Raw genomic sequence first — 21,688 nt, forward strand, 5'->3', positions numbered from 1 at the left:
GCTCAAAGATCAAAATATGAACAGATGCGTCCACAGGAAATACGAGAAAAAACAACATTGATAACAGAAGATGAATTATATACATTTACACCTTAATTTCCGTGTATTTGTTATATTTCTTTGATACATTTGAACATGAAGCTCGAAAGGCTTTAATGGAAAATTAAAATAAAAGATAAGAGTTACATGTATCAATTAAACAATGTCCTCTTTCGTCCTTTTCTTTAGTGAAATGTAAATGGAGAAAAATTCACCTATTCATATAATGAGATTTGACAAAATAATGAGAGTTAAGCTGCCCAAATTTAAGTTTTATTATAGTAACAACATATTATTAACTTCTTAGAGACAATCATGCTTCTGGTTCTAGAAGCCAAATTTATCAAGCACAAGATAAAACAATGATGGCATGGCTTGAGCTGGCAGGAATGCTCTGATAAGATTTGAGCTAGATAAGAGAAGTGACTGTACTAATTGATCTTTTTTTGGTTGTATGGCAACTGAAACAGACGATTTTACTTGTGTAACCAACAGTGAAAGCATCATAATACTCTTAATATGGCTGGTGGTTTACCAAAGGACAAGCACATGGTGTCTCACCTTAAACAACAGTTATTGAATTCATCTGTCTTCTTTTTTTCATCCTTGCTTTTCTTAGAATTCGCAGAGTGTCTTCCTGAACTTCCTCCATAAAGCTACTCTTCTTCCCTGAAATAAGACCAGTGGTAACTTGAAGAAATAATATTTATATTTTGCTCCACTAGTGTGGATGCGATCTATGTACATCAATATCTGCTTGTTCTTAATGCAAAAGGAAGTTATCAAGTGTTTTGTTTCTTTTGCAATTTTTGGAATAGTTGTCTTACTAAAGAAAAAGATACTAATGATAGAAAGCAGTCTAATTAATTCTATTTATCATGAATGCATCATGAAGCATGAGATCGGACCCAACTTTGTGGTTGTCTATACTGAAATTTTCTTTTTAGTTTTCATGTTTGTTTAATCACCTTTGCATTTTTTTTACTGATAAGCTAAAGATACTAATTTAACAACATGCTTTCAGTCTAATTATAACAGAAAATTGGATCTGTTTTTCTCACTCCTCCAATCATGATGGATGAGACTGTGATTGTCCTTACACGAATTTTCTTTTTGGTTAACACGTATGCTGGAGGCTGTAATCACATTTGGATATTGCTTTACTTGCCAAAAAAAGTAAAGATATCAATGTAACAACAGATGCCCAATCTAATTATGGCCTAAATTTGATAATTTTTTCTTGTATCATATCAAGATTCATGAGACGAAACCAAACTTTGTGATTTCATCTTCCTTAGAATTGCTTTTTGGTTAATATATATGCTTGAATCACATCAGTGTACCTCATGATGACTCTTCTTAAGAATTAGTGTGCATCATGATGACAAAAAACCTGTTTCTTTTTTTTTTTTTTGTTTCATAACTTCACTTTTAAAGAGAAGATATAATAAAGCTGGGTAGAAGGTTAACTCTTGAATGTTACAAAAAATAAGATCCAACTAATAGATCTACACTCTTGTTAATCCTGTTTTAGTCCAATAAGGAAAAAGAAGTTTTCAAGATTTCCTTATTCCAAATATTATGAAGCTACTTTTTATCTATGTTACTTGAAGTTGCTTAAGTTACCTGTTCCTTTGTTCACTATAAGGCATGAGATGCCTCCATCACTGTCTTCATCTAAATCAACGATTACTCTAACAAATTCTTCCTGCATCACCATGGACAATTATTACTATCACGTGATACATAAACACAAACAACAAATCAGCAAGAATTTTACAGCCAAAGATAAGGTCTTGTCCCAGTTACTCAGTATAGGCCCTATGCTTTTTCAAGTTCTAAACAGCACAATTCTGAGATGTCTTCGAACTGTTACATCACTATGTTGAACTGAGGAGCATACAATTTGTAACATTATGTAGGATACCAAGAATATATAGAATGTCCTGATAAGATCAGTCTTCATGTTCAGAAACAAGTGCATTACTCCAAGCATAAATTGAACTTTATGTAAAAGTGCATTACCCCAAGCATAAATTTTACTTTATTGTAAAAGCAGCAAACTTTAAAAAAATCACCTGCTTTGTATGAGGAATTATGTGTTTGTGTTTCACAGTATGCGTTGGTTCAGTCAGCTTTGATTTAAATGACTCTAGCTTTCCTTCTTTCTTAAAAGGTGGAGACCTTTGCTTGTTGCTCATCAGTGGTGCAGCAGAACTGATATCAACCAAATTTTGATTAATGCAGAAAAATGTAATAATGAGCACATAAATTTTCAGAATCTGTAGTGTGAAAATAAACATTTGCAATAATACCCTCAAAAGAATATTTGGAATACCACAAAGGTAAAAGCATTAGTAATCTGCTGATCCGCATTTCCTAAACATCTGCTATAATTTAGTCAAAACAGTGGTCAAATTGCAAAAAATCCTCTTTCTATAATGTATCTGAAAACTTATTGTAACTTTTAGACGGACGATTAACACCAAAGATTGCAGTTTGACACCATTTTCTAAGCAATAATTCTTTCAGAAATTTATGCCTCCTAATAAGTGAGTTTAGATTATAACAGTAATGAATGTGATAGAACAAAAACAGATGACTGTAACATACACTTTTTTTTCTTCTATATTGCCCTCCAGAGACTCTTTTATATCCATATAATTTCCGCTCTGCAGACAAGATATAAGATAAAGAGGCAAGAAACAAAAAATTCAGAGTACATTATACAGATCCATATCAGATTTATGTTAAAATTATAATTCATGAGCAAACTTACCATAGGTGACTGGAATTTAACTGAATGTTGGTTATTAGAGGACTTAATGCCACTTTCCCTTACCTGGATGGTATCAAGAATCAAGGTAAGAGATATTGTGTGGGTACTAACACTTAGATGCTAATAATGTTTTTGCATATGCTTCTTGGCAAATGAAGAAAAGTCCAAAATGACAGAAAAGAAAGCAAAGATGCTGGACTAGTATCCAGAATCATCAACATATTAGCAAAAATTTTCATATGCAAACAGCAACAACATTTCCATGCAGATAATGTCCGAGACATGACAGGCCTACCTCCTTTTCAGAAAAAAACCTACAAACTTCACACTCGAGTCGTGCTAAACGTGAAAACATCTGCTCTTGCAAAGTTGCAACTGCTGAGGCAATCTCATTTACTTTGCCAGAACTGGAGATTTTGATCAGCTGATCAGAAATGGAAGTGAGGCTTCCACCAAGAAAAGCTTTGATATCATCTTCCCACTTCACCTGTCATCAGGTTTTGTGCTAGTTCATTGATCTTTGTAATTTCAAGAAAAATCACTAAATAAAAAATTAACTTACCATTTGTTGCATGGAGTTTTCAAGAAGACTTACTTTTTGCCTTATCCCTTCCACTGAAGAGAAACACCAATGAAGAGATTATACAGATCATGGTATCTATTTATGCAGTCAATTATGCACATGCAATAAAATTTTAGACCATGGGATGTGAATCAGAAATCCTGTGAGACTAACACTTATGTTAACAATTTTACCAAAAAATTAAAGTGAATATATATTTGTTCTGCTTGATTTAAACATTAGGAAAAGTCCACCACTGAGGCTTACCTTCTAATGATAATTCTTTTGCCGCTCTGTTTACTTGCATAACATCACTTTGAACAGAATCCAGGATCATTCCAACTCTATTGATTGAGCTTTCAATGTGTCGAAGTTTGTGTTCAAGTTCTTCACTGACCTGAACTGTTTGAGAGTTAGTAGTAAGATATTCCCTGCATAAATCCTGAGTTGCAATTACTTTATATGAATTTGCCTCTGAAATATGACTACTTATATAGTATTTAATAATTATTTTGATTTAAACTTCAGTCATCAAAAACCATATTATATATCTATCGAACTTAACACTTTGCTTTGAATGTGGTAGCACATCAGTTGCCAGAATTATACCTTAGGTATCACCAGAAACTTTGACATAAACAGTACTTAAGCAGCAACAGCTATGGATAAACCTAACTTACATCTATTATCTGACATCGAGGCTGCATTCCATCGGTGCATAACATTGCTAGATGCTCTTGTGAGCTGTAGCTGAGATTCTTCTCTTGTTAATGCGATCGGTGCCAATGACGAGATCTTTCTTAATGAGTTATCTTTTTCTTGAGAACCAAATCTCTATTGCAGGAAAAAAGAGACTTAGACACAAGACATAAAACAGCATATGAAAAATTATATATTAGAAAGCTCTTCACGTTAGGAGAGCAAAATATTCAAAATAATTATGCAGAAGCATAAGACCATTGTATAAGTTGTTGACCAAAGAGTTAGAACAGAATGATTTATTTTTAGTTAAAATGATTTCCTTTTCTTTTTTAATTCTTGATGAATTTTCAAATTCTACTGAGTTATATTTTCTTGAGAATCACATTTCTATCTCCAGATAAAAAAATTAAATTAACAACGATCGAGGACAGCATGTGACATATTTCTTCTAAGCATGCAACAAGTTAGAGATTATTTTCTCTAGATGCAAATTTCTAGCCCAGAAGAAATTTAACCAGAAGTAGACAGTAAACAACATGAGCCAATTATTTTCTCTTCCTTAAGAGAGAATTTTTTACTCTTTGACAGAAGTTAAACCAAAAGTAGACACCAGATGAAAATATATGTGACACGTTGAGGGTCTTTTTTTCTCAAAGGAATGATGCATGAACTATTAGATGCATAAAGATCAGTATATCTGGAATTGAAGCATAACATCTTCACAGGAAGTAGATTATCATATAATATAATGAAGAGTGTTAAAAAAAATGAATGCAACATTACGCACATCACCTGTCCTGCGAGGCAATGAGGAAGCCCACATCAGCTTATGTTGCACTTCTCACCACATGGGTAAGTGAAGCAGGAAATGCATAAGCAGATAGGAAGAAGTATTGCAAACAAAACAATTTATATGATCTTTTTGTCAGGCGAAGTATTCGCTGAGCTGTTGTGTTATGATAGCTTTTTTAAAAAAAACTTATAGAACGATTTCTGCTAAATTTTCAAAAATGTGACATGGTTATTGAACCCAATGCAGAACCATGATGGACCCCATTCTGCAACAAAGTCATACACTACGTTAAAACAAATTACACATTTTAAATTGGCCATCAGCACCATGCTATCATAATTAATTATTTGTATCCAACTAACGTGGAGCCACTATAAAATAAAATCTAACAGATCCGCATAGCTATCCTGCATAAATGAGTGTATAATTATCTATGCATGATTTCCTGCACCAGATGTTGAACTTTTCGATAGGTTGTATCTGTTGCAAATTTATCAGACATCACATGCATTAGAAAACTGCGACTATATCAATTGATTCAGCTAAGAATGATCAACTCATAAGCGGACGAGATGATTTAAGCTAGTTTTACAGATATGCACCTCAATTTCCATATTATCAGATTCAGTTTATTATATCAATTGACAATGCTATCCCTTAGACATTAATCATGGATTTACTTGCAATCTTCCTCTGTTTTTAAGGTGTCAAATCTACTTATGATGTGTCTACATGGAAATTTGACCATCAATTACATTTAAGATAACAGAGAAGCCGTTTGGCACTCGGGAGAAACACGAATGAGCCTACACCATTACATAGGGTAAGACGGTCTAAAGAAACTTGAGCACAGGAACGATCAAGCCAGATTGTCTATGACAACCGCTGATTCTTCAGATCCTGACCTAAATAAAGGGATTCTAGATTTAATCTACTCAAAAACAGAACTATAAAACGACATCCAGCAATCTAGGTAATAATCCTGCACATTGACGAGCAGAAATGGAGCTCAATACCTGATCGTTGACCAGAGGCTCCTCAAACGAGCTCTGGGAGAGCTGCGACAGAGAGATGCCCTGGGAGAACGACTGCTGCGATTGGGAACGGATCTGAGACGCCTGTCTCCTCCCCAGTCCATCGCCTCCAGAGCTCATTCCGCCCGATCTCCTAAGAAAGATCGACCAAATAAGTCATATAGAGGGGAAAAATCAAGATCAAGCGAGGTAAAAGGGACAAAGAAAGAAAATGGTCTGAAAACCTCGGAGGAAGAACAGAGATGGAGCCCAGATCGCAGGCTTTGTTGATCCTTAGCTTCATCTGTTTCTCCTCGCGCGATCTGGATCGCCGTGAGCCCTAATCCTAGATCCGACCCACCGAAATCTACGAAGAGATCGATTTCAAGGACGAAGAACCCTAGAGCTTCGGGAGGTCGGCGAAGGCTTCGTTGTCTGTTAGAGAAAAGCGAGCACGAATGATCCGGTGGGGAGGCGGGTTGGTGAACTCTTATTTATAGCCGCGGAATTTGAATTTTTTTAGTTCGATTCCTAATTTGCCCTTCAAAGAGATTCTCGTTACAGTTATAGCCAATATTCCGTTGGTCGTAATCATATCAACCCCTTTTTATTTCCTTCAGAAAATTATTCTTTTAATACAATTTAATGTCTAGTTAATCATGATTAGCACATTTTTTGTAGCAGCTCCATCCAGATTAATATCATTTTTAGAAAATATCAATTTTGATACTGTGATTATATATCAAATTTTAGCACCTGCATTAGCTTTGTTATAATAATGTGGCTGGAAATAAAACATGCTCACATTATTGTGAGCATGATTTCTTGTTCCTCAGGGTTCAAATATTTTTGAGAAATGCTTAACTAATTCTCTTAGAGTTTTATCTATACAAAACTCGTTGAAGCGAGTTGAACTTTAATTTCAAGAAACATAAGAGTATTATTATTTTCTCCTACTGACTTTTGATCATGTTCTTATAGTTGTTTTGATGTGCATATAGATACTTAAAACATTTATAAATGAATAATACGTATGTAATAATTTGTAAGTAGTATCTAGGAATTCTCTAATTCAGAAGTAAAATTTATTATTTATATAATAATATATTAATCAATCTGGATATCTATTAGTTTGAAGAATTTATACTTAATATCTCTATAGTTTTATAAATAAAATAAATAATTCTATTTGTCCCAAAGAAAAACACTAACATATGTTTTGTTTCTAACGACTTTACCAATAAATTTACCGATAAAAAGATAATTTTAACTGTTTGCCTATCATTTTTGCATTGACCAATGTCACATATTATATTTTTTTCAATGTAATTGATAATGTTAGTGATAGTGATAATATTGGCACCCTCCAGCTCGCTTCATTATGTGGACTAACAAACAATAAAAACATACGAACTAGCGATCATTAATAACAACACGCCTTAACTTCCCTAAGTATCTCTTGGCTAACATGTCGAGTTATGCCTTTGTATTAATGGTTGATAGCAAGATGCTCTTATTAAGATCTCCATTGTTCAGAGTAAGGGGGGCCTTGGCTAACACATGATCAGATCATTCGACGCTCAAGTATAAAAGGCACGCCCCAGGCCAAGCTATAAAGCCAGGCAAGCAATAGCCTCTCTACTCTCTTTTTTCATTTACACAGCCTCTCTACTGACTTAAGCATTGGAGGGGTCGAGACGGGACACCCGGTGCAAACCTATTATGCAAGACTACCGATGACTAGGAGACGACCCTACTGCTAGGAGATGACTCCACAATAAGGGAGACCCCTATTTCTCTACCCGGCCTCTCCACTCCAAGGCCAAATGCCCCCGACGAACCGTCTCCCAAGCATACCTTCTATGTTGGTTCACCATGTCGGCACTCCACATCAACAGGGAGGAGTCATCAGAAGGCATATGCACTTTCGGTAGATAACCAACCAGGCCGACTCACTAATCAATAGTGTATTCGTGACATTATCATTTTGACGCTGGAAGGAGGGTTTAATGTCATAGAAATATCCTTCAACCACTTCTTCCAACGAACCCTCGAGTAGAGAAGGCACTACCCCATTTCAACAGAACGATGCCTCCACTTCGACCTAAACATCGGGGCCCTACTAGCGCTTACTCAATGATCCAGGGCTTTCCCCTAAGGTTAGAGACAAGCCCCATGCTCATCTTGTCATAAGCATTCTTAAGTCTCACTTAGCATGTTTAGACTCTTACCGGTATGTATGATGCAAATCATCACTCCACTTCTCCCTCAATTGACTTAGCTAACAGCCCCGATGTAACAGCTTACCCTCATACTGCCGACTGCACATCTTCTTATCGAAGTCAAATCAGGGAGTCGATACCTCACCTTCTAAGGATCATTTCAGCCAAAAGGGACGAGTGGCCCCGCGTCGCAGCTTTCGACAGCAAAGTGCAGCGTTCCACTAAGTCGCATCAAAGCCCTGCTAGAGTATGAGACCCAATCTGACAACTCTTGGGAACCCTCGATGAAAGCTAAACTCCAAGCTATGAACTGGAGGCTAGACAAGGTCCAGCAAGGCTTTGCGGTAACCCCGCAAGCCCTCTCCTAGCATTATCGGAGCATCAACAATGTTTCGCAATAGTTCCTCGGCCCCCTTCCTATGGCACATTGCCTCATCCTCATCGGTGCCCTTTGGGCCTCCACGAGCATTTGCTCAGTTTCCTTTGCTTATACACGAGCCAACTCCAACGTTAAGGACAATATAAGGACCCTGGCCTCAGTAGTCCTGTGCCCCCGCCTTGTCCTCAACAACACCCTCTATTGGGAAATCTGGGGTAGTATCACATGCATAGCAGAAGAACAGAAAATAAAATCTCAATTTTTTCCCCTAAAAATAAAGGTTTCATCATCGTGCAAAGATTAGTGCATCAAAATCCGTAAAACTGAAAACTACATATATAAGAAAGATATGTTACTTTGGGAGATCATATATCCCTAAAGAAACTATAAATCTATAGGAGAGGATAAAGGAGGTCAACTTTTCTCCTCTTTAGTAGTGATCCACATGGTAGGGGCTGCGAAGATGCTTTTTAAATCGCTACATAAACATTCTTTCTACGCATACCACTAGATCAAAAAGTGGCCAACCCTTCTTGCTGTCCACACTCCCCAAACAGGAGCTGCTATCTAAGGATGAGAGGGGTAGAAGAGAATAGAATATGTTAGCTAAAAGGGGTCTAGCCTATGACTCTTTGGTTTCCTTCTATTTATAAAGAGTTCCTGCAAACTTATCCTAATGGATCCTGCCTTATTAGGTATTTGATCCTACCTTATTATGTACTAGATCTTGCTGTCCACATGCCCCAAATAGGAGCTACTAGCTAAGGATGAGAGGGAGAGAAGAGAATAGAATATGTTAGCTAAAAGGGGTCTAACCTATGATTCTTTGGTTTCCTTCTATTTATAGAGAGTTCCTATAAACTTATCCTAATGGATCCTATCTTATTAGGTACTGGATCTCCATTCAACTAACTAAGCCACTTAGATTATTAGATCTCTACCTAATAATCTCTTACTAGCTATTATTGGATCTTATCTATATGATTCAAGAATTTATGGGCTTATTGGATATCCAATAAGATAGGGCTTCGACGGATATCTCATATCTAAACCTCTACTTGTCGCAATACCTACCATATATGTGTGACCCTCTATGCTCAATATTAAGCTGAATATGAGTCATACCTGTCAGAACTTATTCTGACTCAGTGAATTATTATCTTCATAATGACTCACTTGATTAATCGACTACGAACGCACTAACCACTATGTCGCAGTCCTTAGACGATATAGGAGAATCCAATCCATTAGATATGTCTATCCTCAATTACCATGTATCTATAGTCTCTCATCCATCTAATATCTCAAAGATCATATATCGGGTATAGTGTTGTCAATCTCATACAGAATCTACTCAATTCTTACTCTAATTAGATTCTCTCGGTGAACTATTTTCTCTCTCAATCTGAATGACCCTAGAAAGGGATTTGCTTGAGCAAAAACATATAGGATATTCCTCTCATGACATTGAGAGTGGATGATCCTTTATCGATACTCAATAACCCTCGTAATGTTGGTTATTATTCTTGATAATCGATTATATTAGATTTAAAACTTTTAACCTATAAGTCTGGTATCAAATAGTAGAGTACTCATATAAGACATCCTTGGTGTCTCAAGTCTAAGAACCAGATACATCACTAGGACAACGGAATCATTGTCTGACAATGAGAAATCATCAATCATCTAGTATTCTATAAGCATATTGATCAATGAACTCGCTCTCTAATGAGTACTTGCATTGTATCCCTAGTGTACTCACACGAGCAACTATGAGATCAGCCACCTCCATCATATGGATAAGTATATAGCATACTAGCCTATTCAGTTATCTCATTATCTCTCTCAAGTAACATATGACTAAGATTATTGAGGGTCTATATTTAAAAGCGAATCGATCTCATTATCGTGATCTCATCACGATCCGATTCTCATTGCACAAATCTATGGATATCACAATATATATAATAGGCAATATAAAGTGAAAAAAAGCTAAATATATAATAAGCAAAAAGAGTGTATATCATATAACATGTGTCATCACTCACGTAATTGGCTTGCAAGACACATATGATTAGTACCCTCTAGGCCTCCACAAGCTTCTACTCAACTTCTTTTACCCATAAGCGAGCCAGCTCCAATGTTAGGGATAGCCTAGGGATCCCAGACCTCAACAGCCCTACAGCACTGCCTTATCCTCGGCAACACCCTCCGGGCCTTCGTAAGCCTTTGTTCGACTTCCTTTGCCCACAGACGAGCCAGCTCTAGCACTAGGGACAACCCAGGGACCCAAGCCTCAGTGGCCCTATGCCCCCACCTCATTCTCGATAGTCCCCTCCGGGCCTCCGCAAGCCTCTGCTCGGCTTCTTTTGCCCACAAACGAGCCAGCTCTAGCACTAGGGACAACTTAGGGACCTAGGCCTCAGTGGCCTTATACCCCACCTCATTCTCAGTAATGCCCTCTGGGCCTCCGCAAGCCTCTGCTCGATTTCCTTAACCTATAAGCGAGCTAGCTCCAACGCTAGGGATAGCCTAAGGACCCAAGCCTCGATGGCATTACTCCTTCGTCTCAACCTCGGTAGTACCTCTGTAAGCCTCTGGTTAGCTTCCTTTGTTCACAGGTGAGCCAGCTCCAATATCAAGTATTAACCAAGGACCCAAGCCTCAGCAGCCCTATGCTCGTGCCTCATCCTTACCCTCTGGGCCTTTGTGAGCCTCTACTCAGCCTCAACAGCACTACGTCTCCACCTCATCCTTGATAACTTCCTCTGAGCCTTCAGGAGCCTCTACTCAACCTCCTTTATTCATAAATGAGCCAGCACCAGCACCAAGGGTAGCCTAGTGGCCCGAACCTTAGTAGCCTTGCACCCCAGTGTCCATCATTAGTAAAATGTCGCGATAGATTCTGTTAAAGCGAATCCATTTCCTAGCCCATAGTGGTTGATGTAGACCCACCATAGAACCCGCACCTCCAATCACTGCACATCAGTGGAACCTAAAGAGGAGCATGGCCCCTAAGTACATCAAGCCTCAAGGCAGCAAAAAGACTCCTTTGTAAATGAGCACTACATGCAATACAAATCCTAAAGGCAAGATGACACATCACATCCTGAGTGAAGTGCCTTAGCAGAAGACCAAGGCATGTACCTCAGTTAAGCAGACCCGCTCCTAAGCCGTGCACCTTGGCAAGAAGACCCGAGGCCTGCACCTCGATCGAGCAAACTTTCTTCTGAGCCGTGCACCTCAACAAAAAGACCCGAGGCCTACACCTCGACAAGAAGACTCGAGATCATGCACCTTGGCTAAGCAGACTCGCTCCCGAGTTATGCACCTTAGCCAGAAGACCTGCTACGACGGTCGAGCCAAACCCCATAGTGGGTCCATCCACTTGCTAAAAAACGATCGAGCCAAACCCTATGACAGGTCCAACCTCCCGCTTAAATGTGGTCAAGCCAAGCCCCATAGCAAATCTATCCTCCCGGTCAAAAGCAGTCGGGCCAAACTCCTTAAGTCAACATTCATCACTCATATAAGTGCCTCCAGAGCATTGTTCGCCTCAACGGACCTCACACCAACCACCACAACCTCACCAAATAACCACAACCCTGAAGCACGCCTTTCGAGGGGATGAATGATAGGGATAATATTAGCACCCTCCAACTCCCTCGACTAACAAATAATAAAGGCATGAGAATCAATGATCATTAATGACAGCACACCTCAACTTTCCTAAGCACCTCTTGGATGACATCTCGAGTCATACTCTTGCATTAATGACTGATAGTAAGCCACTCTCATTAAGGCCTTCACTGTTTAGAATAACGGGAGCCTTGGCTAACACATGACTAGACTGCTCGATGCCTAAGTATAAAAGTCATGCCTCAGGCAGGCTACAAGGCCAGGAAGGTAATAACATCTCTACTCTCACTATCTCAAAGGGGTCAAGCCGGAAAGCCCCCGATGCAGACCTATTATGTAGGACTACCAACAATCAAGAGAGGATCCCGTCACTAGGAGATGACCCCGCAGTAAGGGAGACCCCAGCCTCTCCGCTCTAAGGTCTAATCACCCCCGGTGAAACATCTCCGCAGCAAACCTCCTACGTCGATTCGCCACGTCAACACCCGACATCAACAAGGAGAAGTAATCAGAAGGCACCTGCACTTTCAGTAGAGAAACCAACCGGGCCGGCTCATCGATCGATGATATTCGTAACACTATCAATTCAGACAAACGAAGTTATTTGTTTCACTTCATAACTATATAGATCCGAATATAATTTTTTTTTAGTATAGAGATCATATTGTTAATATGATTCAAATATAAGGAATAACATATAATTAGCTTGTAACTGTCTTAAATGTTAAACAATCGATTAAAGGATTAAATTTATGTGTGACTCGTAGGATAAGATAAATCAAAATGCGGCAACAAATATTAGTTATTACAAGAACGAACAACAATCTGAGCTAATAGGCTAATGTACTTATAATTATTATTATAAAGTGTGACACCTCAAGTAGTCTTACATCACAAGTATGAGAATGATACATCGTGACACATAAAACTATATGCATTTATTATCATTAATTAGAGACTAAATATTTTGGAGTATATTTTGTTAGGTTAATCAAATTTTATTAGGTTTTAGATGAATCTATCATTAATTCAGAGTTAACCATTTTGAATCATGTAGTTTTTAGTTTGAGTTATTCTAAACCTCTCTGTAGTCCGTAGGGGTTTGCGAAGAGCGGAGACGGGAAGATTGACCATGGCGGAGATCGTTTGTTGCAGTATCACGCGCCTAGAGTCAACCTCGCCGTATCACCATCAACGTTGCACGACTTCATCTCATTCCGTCGTTTTCGTCCCCGTTGAAATAAGCATCTCGAACTCATCTCCACGCCCACGAATCCCACCAGATTCCGAAGAATATGCACCCAAAAGTCCCTTTTTTGTCTTCGAAGTTGCGTCTTTCCGCGTTTGCTTCATCCCGGAGAGACAAAGGCCCTTCCTTTAGCCTCCTCCTCCCGCTGCTTATACTGATTTGGTCCGTCTTGGTGGCCGGCTACTCGACGTGAAATTGCTCTATGGAGGCGAGTCAGGGAGGGGTTTTTGGCTGCACTGGTAGTTCCCCGTCGATGGAGAGCGTACGGGTCGGTAATGAGATAGAGGAGGAGTCGGTGGAGACGCCGGTGGAGTCGGAGGAGGATAAGGTCTATGTCGCGGTGGCTGCGGAGCTGGAGGCCGGACTGACCACTCTTTTGTGGGCTATTAAGAACAAGCACGGTGCCAAAGCCGTCGTTATCGTTCACGTTCATTCGCCAACGCAGATGATACCTATGAGTATGCCTTTTTCTAGTTTTCATTCTTTGTTTTTTGTTTAAGACGAAGAGAAAAATGTCTTATTTTGATAAGAAATGCAATGAGTAATTGTTGCTTGTCTTTTGGGTTAAATTTTTTTGTCACATTTTGATCTGATTTAGGGTTTATCAAGTTCGCAGTGTAAAGTACATCCTTATTACCATGATACTTTATAGGATAAAAAAGGAACTCTTTTCTTTCAGTGGTCGTGATAATATGACATAAGAAAGGGATTGAAAAATTAGTCGAAAGCATTGATTTTTGTGGTTTCTTTGGGTTTAAATAGTTGGCAAGTACCTAAAGATAAATACTTGTTCAATTTGACTTAGTTTTGGATGCAAATTCTGTCAATAAAAGGTGTTAGTAAGCTGAGATTGGTTTCAAGCACACATTCCTCTGGTGGTTTTGGGTGCATGTGTATGGCTTAATAGCTGCTTCAATTCAGTCCAATTCCCTTCTGTCCTTCCAATTTTGTCTCAACAGAAGAACTTAAGATCATAGTTATAAATGCTGTAAAAGTTTTGATATTTCTCAGAATCAGGAATATTACCATCCGAAAATCTATATAACCATCTGTTTAAGGATTGCACCATATGGTTACTGTAGTTTTACATTACATTATTTCTCAAATGTTGACAATGTTTTCAAGTATATCTCTTGGTTCCAGTGGGGGGCAGTTTTCTTGCAAGCTCACTAAGTGCAGTGCAAGTCAGTGCTTATAGGCAGATGGAGAGGGATAAGATGAACAAAAGATTGGATGAATACCTTGCTGTGTGCTTGCGACTGAAGGTATCATTGGGTGCTTCATCTTTTCATTTCATCAATTTGATTTGCCTTTAACCACCAGTAAAATTTATACTTTGTGACCAATCAATGAAGTAATATTTTAGTTTTCTGTAGATTGATATTTATACCAAAAGTGAAGCATCTTAAACAAGTTTTGAACCCAGTAACATTCAGATTATTTTTAAAATCAACCTTTTGATTTCAGGTAAGAGCTGAGAAGCTAGTAATTGAGAATGATGATGTGACAAGAGGGCTTGTGGAGCTTATTGCACAGTTTGGCATCACTAAGCTTGTCATGGGAGCAGCAGCAGATAAGCGATATTCAAAGTATGAACCAGAAACCTTTTGATTTTGTCAAAATTTAACAGAGGAAGAGAGAACAACTTGCTCAGAGAGAGAGAGAGAGAGAGAGAGAGAGAGAGAGAGAGAGAATGGAATGTTAATCGCAAAGAACTATCATTTTCAAGAAAAAATTCATTGGATTTATAAGAGTTGGAGTTTGTGGTGGCAATCTCATACGATCTACTATATTGGCAGCACTTCCAATTCAAATGCTTACAAAATCAGTGTTGAACTATTGGTTACTATGTCGAGGTTGCACTTCAATTTTTTGAAATCTGTTCTACATGGGTCCATTAAAAGAATTTTACCAAAGAGTCTTATGGAGGAGAGCAATTTTAGCAAAGTGTAAACCATGGATGAGCCAGTTGAGAGTCCAAGTTTTATGGAGAACTCTTGTAGATTTGATTATATGTATTGATCCTTTTGAAGATATCATTCTTTGGGAGATGCAGTATGAATCTAATAGCTCTGGATTGATTAAAAAGTCATTCATTTTCTTATTCTTCAAGAAGTGCAGTTTGAATCTAACAGCTCTTATTAAAGAAAAAATTGATTAACAGATATTCATATCTAAAAGGAAGAAACATTTAAGATTTATCGTGTTATTTATCAAAATACTTCATGAGACCAAAGTAACAATTACAGAAGAAAGAACAACAGAAGTTTCTCTGTGGAATATCATTTGCAAGGGATTAACTGAACTCCAATTTGGATCCGGTGTATTATTTGACAGGAAGATGAAAGAGCTCAAGTCCAAGACTGCAACCGGTGTGAATCAACAAGCTGATCCATCATGCATGATATGGTTTGTTTGCAAAGGGAAGCTGATATACACCAGGTATGCCTATGCTCAAACAATATGTTATTAATTTTCTTTTTGGAGTCATCCATCTTCTATGAACTGAGATATTTATGTTAGTTAACCTGGTAGATCTATTCTACTGTAAATTAAGCTACTGAGATGCTTAACTCCTAGCCTTAAATTTGGATATCATGTAAAATTTAGATAATTTAATTGGTGTTTCCTGGACTCTCTTGGCCACCAAATATTCTGTCTTCGTATATCAAGTTGGATGCAGGTCATACAATTAGGATGCATCTTGTTTCAAATTTTAAATTCATACACAAAGATTATGACTTGGAACAATCCAACAATGAGTCGGACTTTCTTTATGAACTTCAAATGAAAAGTATAATTACAGCAGGATTTGTAATTCGGTTGATCAGTTGCTTTTACTAACTGATTGAGCCAGGTATCATTCATTTGGTTACCTTTTTGCTGACTAGAAGTAGGTCCCTGTGTAGATGCATGCCTTGTTGCACCAACCTCCGGTAGCTCTAGCTGGTCATGCACATGCTCAATGGACAAAGACAAAAAAAAGGGAGGTTAAAGACCAATCTTGGTGATGATGCATATGTTATAATACTGAGAAATATTCATAAAGCTTAATAATGGTTTTAGGCTTTTAGCTATGTAAGAAATATCAAAACTCTACTACTCAAAATTTATACAACACCGACACTTAGTTCATTTAGTAGACATAAAAAGGAAACATAATACCACCTTTTGGTAGCTTTTTGATGAGCATGGTTTACTTGTAACTAAATAAGATTTTTTATTAAGAACTCAATATGTCACGACTCGAGTGTGATGGGCTAACTGGCTTATAACTCCATTTTGGTTCAAACCACTGACCAAAATCTAAGACTAATTGAGAGTGGTATACTCATCATACCCTTATAAGTCAATCTTAGTATTTGCCCACTTCCGATGTGAGACTAATTGGGGGTGTTACACAATAAATCATCATGACTTCTATTTTCATGATCATCCTTGGAATATCTTTTACCTCTATACAGTATTATTAATTTAATGCCCCTATATTTTGTGTCAAAAGCATCAAGTATCAACCAAGTGAATCATCAAGAAACCTTCATTTTGATATCATGATCAAGTTAGAAGTAAGTTATGCTTAAGGCGATTTGCTAATCATATAAAGGACAGAACATATTAGTGGGATAATAGTAGCTGTCATCATCCTTTTTCCCCTTGAATTTGAAATTTGAATGCTTGGATACACTTCTGAATTTGTTTCATGTACCATATTCATATCAGGTATTGTAATTTCTGAACTCAAATTGAATTTGATACTGCTGTTCACTTCAAGAAAAAGTTGCTCTACCCGAGGACCAAAAATATGACAACGTCAATTCATCAATAATAAGTATTTTAAATATATATGTATGTGGAAAAGCATGACATTTGTTTATAGATTTAGAAAGATATGTTTCATTATAAATAATATATAACTAGAACATATCATCCAAGAAAGTATGCGTAAAGTATGCCAACACATAATTTAGTATTGATCTTTAGGCCAAAAATAATTGAATACTTTGAGGAAGTATTTATCACAAATTTGGAAGCATCCAAGTTGCTTATGTTTTGTTGTTTACCATTGAAACATGATTAACTGATGACCAACTAGGTCACTTGTTCTTTCATATTTGTGACTTCATGTAATAATTTTGTAATTATCTGTTCTTTTGGTTATTACTTGAAGAGAAGCCAGTCTACATGCTTCTTGGGCAGAAAATTCACCATCCAAGACACCTAATCAGGACAGAAGATTAAGCAAACCGGGAAGTTCAACCAATCCCTGCGAAGAGATTTCTAGCCATTCTCAGAGATCAGATAATTTGTCAGTATCAAATACCGACAAAGAGGTTAGCAATTCTTGGTCAGTTTCATTGCCCAGTGACGGAGAATCTGAAGCTGGATCAGTGAGTTTATCTCCAGTGCATGATTCTGAGGATCTGCAGTTTTCATATCTGCATCATGAGCTGGTATGTCATATGTCATCCCATCTTGCTTATATTTGGAAAGGAGATCAACACAGCTGGAACTTAGATTATACATCTTGCTTAAAATTAAAACTGCAATACCAATAAGACACTAGTCTTTTGGCGTCATGGTGGAATCCTCCAATTGTCCATTTTCTCCTTGGCCAAGCTTTCAGCAATAACCTGTAAATGGTGGATGACAACTTGACAAATAGAAATCAGCAGATGAAGCTTTCTAATTGGACGAATTCTGGAACGATAATCACAAAGATGAAATACTTATGTAGTTGTGATAAGTCATCTCTCTTTTTCTTTTGTGAATGTCGCCAAAATTTTCAGACTAACTTCTTTGAGGTAAAATTTTAGTGGATCAGGTTCCGGTTTGCCAAGAGCTTGAACATCAAACTCAGTTGTCATCTAACAAATTACACTCACAGTCAACAACAACAACAAGCTGTAATATCTCAACTATTTGAAGTCGGCTAGACGGGCTAATGGCTACATAGAGCTTGAGCATCATCTTACACCCATGGTGTTTTTTATTATTTGGATGCAGCTAAATGTTCATTTCTAACTTGAAGATGAACTTTTGTTCTTTTGCAGGAAGATTCCGACTCACATTCTGATTTATTTAATAAACTTCAAGCTGTCCTCAAGGAGGTGGAGAATTTGAAGCGTGAAGCTTTTGAAGAGTCCTGCAAATATAGAAAAGCTGAAACACAATTAATGTTGTCTCAACAAAAGGTAATTCTTTCTATTGTACATGTTATTTGTGAAATATTAGTTGGTATGAATGATGATAGATCATGGCCATCGAGAAGCTTTCAATAAATTTGTTCATTTTTTTCTGAAAAACAAATGAATTTACTAACATGATCTCACGTATATATATAGACTATTAATGCCAGAATCATCTTTCAGGCTAAAGCATCAGAGAACCTGTATGCCAAAGAAGTGAGATACAGAAAAGAAATTGAGGAAGCACTTGATAGAGAAAAACTAGAAGTGGAAAAACTCAAAAACCAACATGCTGCAGTCTTAAAACAGCTCCAGAATGCAATTGATGAGAATCTGGAATTGGGACACAAGCTCACTGAATCGATTTGTACCACCAGAGATTTTGAAGAGAAAATCTCAGCTAACTGCCACCTCCTCCACTCGCTCCAGGAAAAATGTGATACATTGCAGCGCGAACGAGATGGTGCAGTTAAAGAAGTTGAAGAGCTACGCCATAAGGCAGTGTGGACAAATGCTGGCATTTCTTGGCCTTTAATCTTGGAATTTTCCTACTTGGAGCTGGAACAAGCAACTCAAAATTTCAACAATTCTTTAATGATCGGCAAAGGTGGATTTGGAAAAGTCTATAAAGGTTTTCTCCGCAACACCACTGTGGCTATAAAAATGTTGCATCCAAAAAGTTTGCAAGGCCAAAATGAGTTCAACCAGGAGGTAATTTCAAGAACCCTGGGGGTTCCTTGATGTTGAATTATATTGATTCTGTTGTATGCCATCGTTTCCTTCTACTTTCTTATGTTGCTTTTGTAGGTTGCTGTTCTCAGCAAGGTGAGGCATCCAAACCTTGTGACACTGATCGGAGCATGCTCTGATGTCTTAGCTCTCATATATGAGTTCCTTCCCAATGGAAGCCTAGAAGACTGTCTTGCCTGTATAAACAGCACTCCACCCCTCACATGGCAGGTTCGCACCCGTATTATTGGTGAAATATGCTCTGCACTAATCTTCCTTCACTCAAACAAGCCACATGCTGTGGTGCATGGTGATCTTAAGCCTGACAACATCCTTCTTGACTCTAACCTGGTGTCCAAGCTTGGTGACTTCGGCATCTGCAGGTTCCTAATTGAGTCCAACACCTCCGCGACCCCCTACCACAAGACACATCCAAAAGGCACAATTGCGTACATTGACCCAGAATTCCTTGCTACTGGGGAACTTACACCACAGTCTGATGTTTACGCTTTCGGGATCATAATCCTACGGCTGTTAACAGGAAAACCTGCCCCGGGCATTGCTAGGGAAGTGCAAAAAGCCTTGGACGATGGATATTTGCATGCTATGGTTGATCAGTCTGCAGGGAACTGGCCATTTGTGCAGGCCAAGCAATTGGCACATTTGGGGCTAAGATGCTCTGATACCAGTAGGAGGAACCGTCCAGATCTTGTGGCAGAGATTTGGAGGGTGGTGGAGCCCATGATGAAGGCTGCTTCATTGTCTGTTTCATCGGTCTCCTATAATTCATTCTCCGAGGAAAATTACCAAATTCCTTCCTATTTCATCTGCCCAATTTTTCAGGTCAGTTGAGTAGTATTAAGCTTCAATAACTCAATATTTAAAATGTTTTACTTGGTGAAATAAAGAAGTTTAAGATTTTTTGCTTCTTAATATTATACACAGTATGTTTTACCGGATGAAGTGTTTGAAATTTTGGGTTTATGCCGTATATTGGCACATCAATTTATTGTTTGTTCTGTGGTTGATTGTGTCATCAGGCTTCAAAAGTCTGATGCATCTTCGAAAGTCTTTTTCCAAGTCAATTTGTCTTGAGCAAGTCTGCAAACACTTGTTCAAGTGAAACTCACCTTCCGAAGACTAGATTTCGAAATAATAGTTTGAGGTTATGATTATTGATTATTCACCGCTGGAACTAAGCTTACTTTCTTTTCGACATCCTTCGTTTCAGGAGGTGATGAGTGATCCACTCATAGCGGCAGATGGCTTTACATATGAAGCTGAGGCTATAAAGGGCTGGATCGATAGCGGGCATGAAACTTCACCCATGACAAACTTACAACTTCCCAACTGTGAGCTTATACCAAATCGAACCCTTCGTTCCGCCATCCAGGAATGGCTTCAGCTGCAGCAGCGGTCATGACTTAATTCTTTCTCCAATTCCTGCAAATTCTATTTTCCCATTTGGTTTGTGTACATAATTCCTGCAAATTCTATTTTCCCATTTGGTTTGTGTACATAGCTTTCTAATACATATAATTCGATCCCTAGTTTTGATACCTGTACATACGAGCTTAAAATATGTATAATAAGCTCCTTTTTTACTGAGATATTTTTTATTTTGAGGAAGTGAAAGGTGGGTGTGCTGAAGTGTTGAATTATTTTCTTGCACCATAATCCATTTGTTCATCCTGTGCTTAACAAACAGTAGGCTTCCCCTCCGTCCAAATTAAGGTTTCAGGAATCATCCCAATTAAAATTAGGATTGACGAATTCCTGATAGAATCTGACGATAGCATGTGACAGATTCGCATCGTGTGCCTAACAAACAGTAGGCTTCCCCTCCGTCCAAATTAAGGTTTCAGGAATCATCCCAATTAAAATTAGGATTGACGAATTCCTGACAGAATCTGACGATAGTATGAGACAGATTCGAAAGAATCTTTCGCATCTGATAATTGTAAGAGATGGATTCCATGGGATCTTTCACCTCTGACAATAGTATAAGACCTTCCCCGTCTTGTCTTCTCTTGACATGGAAGGATTAACAACAGGCTTTAGGAAAGTTTTCATTTAACAAAGCACCATTAAGAGTTTTCACAAAACTCATAAAGCAAGTTTCCTGTCAATTTCCGAAAACATCATTTGATATATTTTTTAATCTAAAAGATTGATCAGATAATGATATCCGAGATCTATTTATGAAAAGATTTAAGAGATCAAAACCACATCAGATATATTTTTAAAGATGCTGACTAATTTAGGCAGTAAAGATTTTGACAATTCATTACAAAGTCATAAGCTCAAATCTCGTCTTTGTCAATTACTCTCTATAAAAGAAATTTCTAAAAACTCGGTGATTCAATAAAAGCATTGCAAAATATGTAAATTTTGGT

The 21,688-nt window shown here is 37.8% G+C and overlaps 2 protein-coding genes across 2 annotated transcripts; one reads left to right on the top strand and one right to left on the bottom strand.

Annotated features, from left to right (window-relative positions):
• Positions 1-419: 419 nt before the first annotated feature.
• On the bottom strand, positions 420-6,331 carry LOC103994244 (protein PAIR1). The gene is made up of 11 exons (XM_018829752.2): positions 6,134-6,331; positions 5,892-6,042; positions 4,061-4,214; positions 3,648-3,782; positions 3,381-3,433; positions 3,114-3,305; positions 2,819-2,881; positions 2,653-2,711; positions 2,118-2,256; positions 1,666-1,747; positions 420-708 (listed from the first exon to the last, which is right to left on the bottom strand). Exons 1-11 carry the CDS (start codon positions 6,190-6,192, stop codon positions 602-604), a joined length of 1,194 nt encoding a protein of 397 aa, XP_018685297.2. The 5' UTR covers positions 6,193-6,331; the 3' UTR covers positions 420-601.
• A 6,648-nt stretch (positions 6,332-12,979) lies between these two features.
• Positions 12,980-20,851, top strand: LOC103993248 (U-box domain-containing protein 33-like). Its single transcript, XM_009413239.3, has 9 exons — positions 12,980-13,835; positions 14,521-14,642; positions 14,845-14,966; positions 15,715-15,819; positions 17,546-17,828; positions 18,429-18,569; positions 18,747-19,274; positions 19,371-20,135; positions 20,524-20,851. Exons 1-9 carry the CDS (start codon positions 13,580-13,582, stop codon positions 20,713-20,715), a joined length of 2,514 nt encoding a protein of 837 aa, XP_009411514.2. The 5' UTR covers positions 12,980-13,579; the 3' UTR covers positions 20,716-20,851.
• The last annotated feature ends 837 nt before the right edge of the window (positions 20,852-21,688 follow it).

Source organism: Musa acuminata, chromosome BXJ2-8 (assembly GCF_036884655.1).
Source record: "Musa acuminata AAA Group cultivar baxijiao chromosome BXJ2-8, Cavendish_Baxijiao_AAA, whole genome shotgun sequence".
NCBI classification, from domain to species: Eukaryota; Viridiplantae; Streptophyta; class Magnoliopsida; order Zingiberales; family Musaceae; genus Musa; species Musa acuminata.

Bases quoted from the DNA above. Each gene is read 5' to 3' on its own strand.
- LOC103994244 (XM_018829752.2), bottom strand. From the start codon at position 6,192: ATGAAGCTAAGGATCAACAAAGCCTGCGATCTGGGCTCCATCTCTGTT. The intron at 3,306-3,380 runs GTAAGTTAATTT...ACCTGATGACAG, and splicing joins AAAACTCCATGCAACAAATG to GTGAAGTGGGAAGATGATAT. The intron at 2,257-2,652 runs GTATGTTACAGT...GGTTGATATCAG, and splicing joins AATATAGAAGAAAAAAAAGT to TTCTGCTGCACCACTGATGA.
- LOC103993248 (XM_009413239.3), top strand. From the start codon at position 13,580: ATGGAGGCGAGTCAGGGAGGGGTTTTTGGCTGCACTGGTAGTTCCCCG. The intron at 14,643-14,844 runs GTATCATTGGGT...TTTTGATTTCAG, and splicing joins CTGTGTGCTTGCGACTGAAG to GTAAGAGCTGAGAAGCTAGT. The intron at 19,275-19,370 runs GTAATTTCAAGA...TTGCTTTTGTAG, and splicing joins AAAATGAGTTCAACCAGGAG to GTTGCTGTTCTCAGCAAGGT.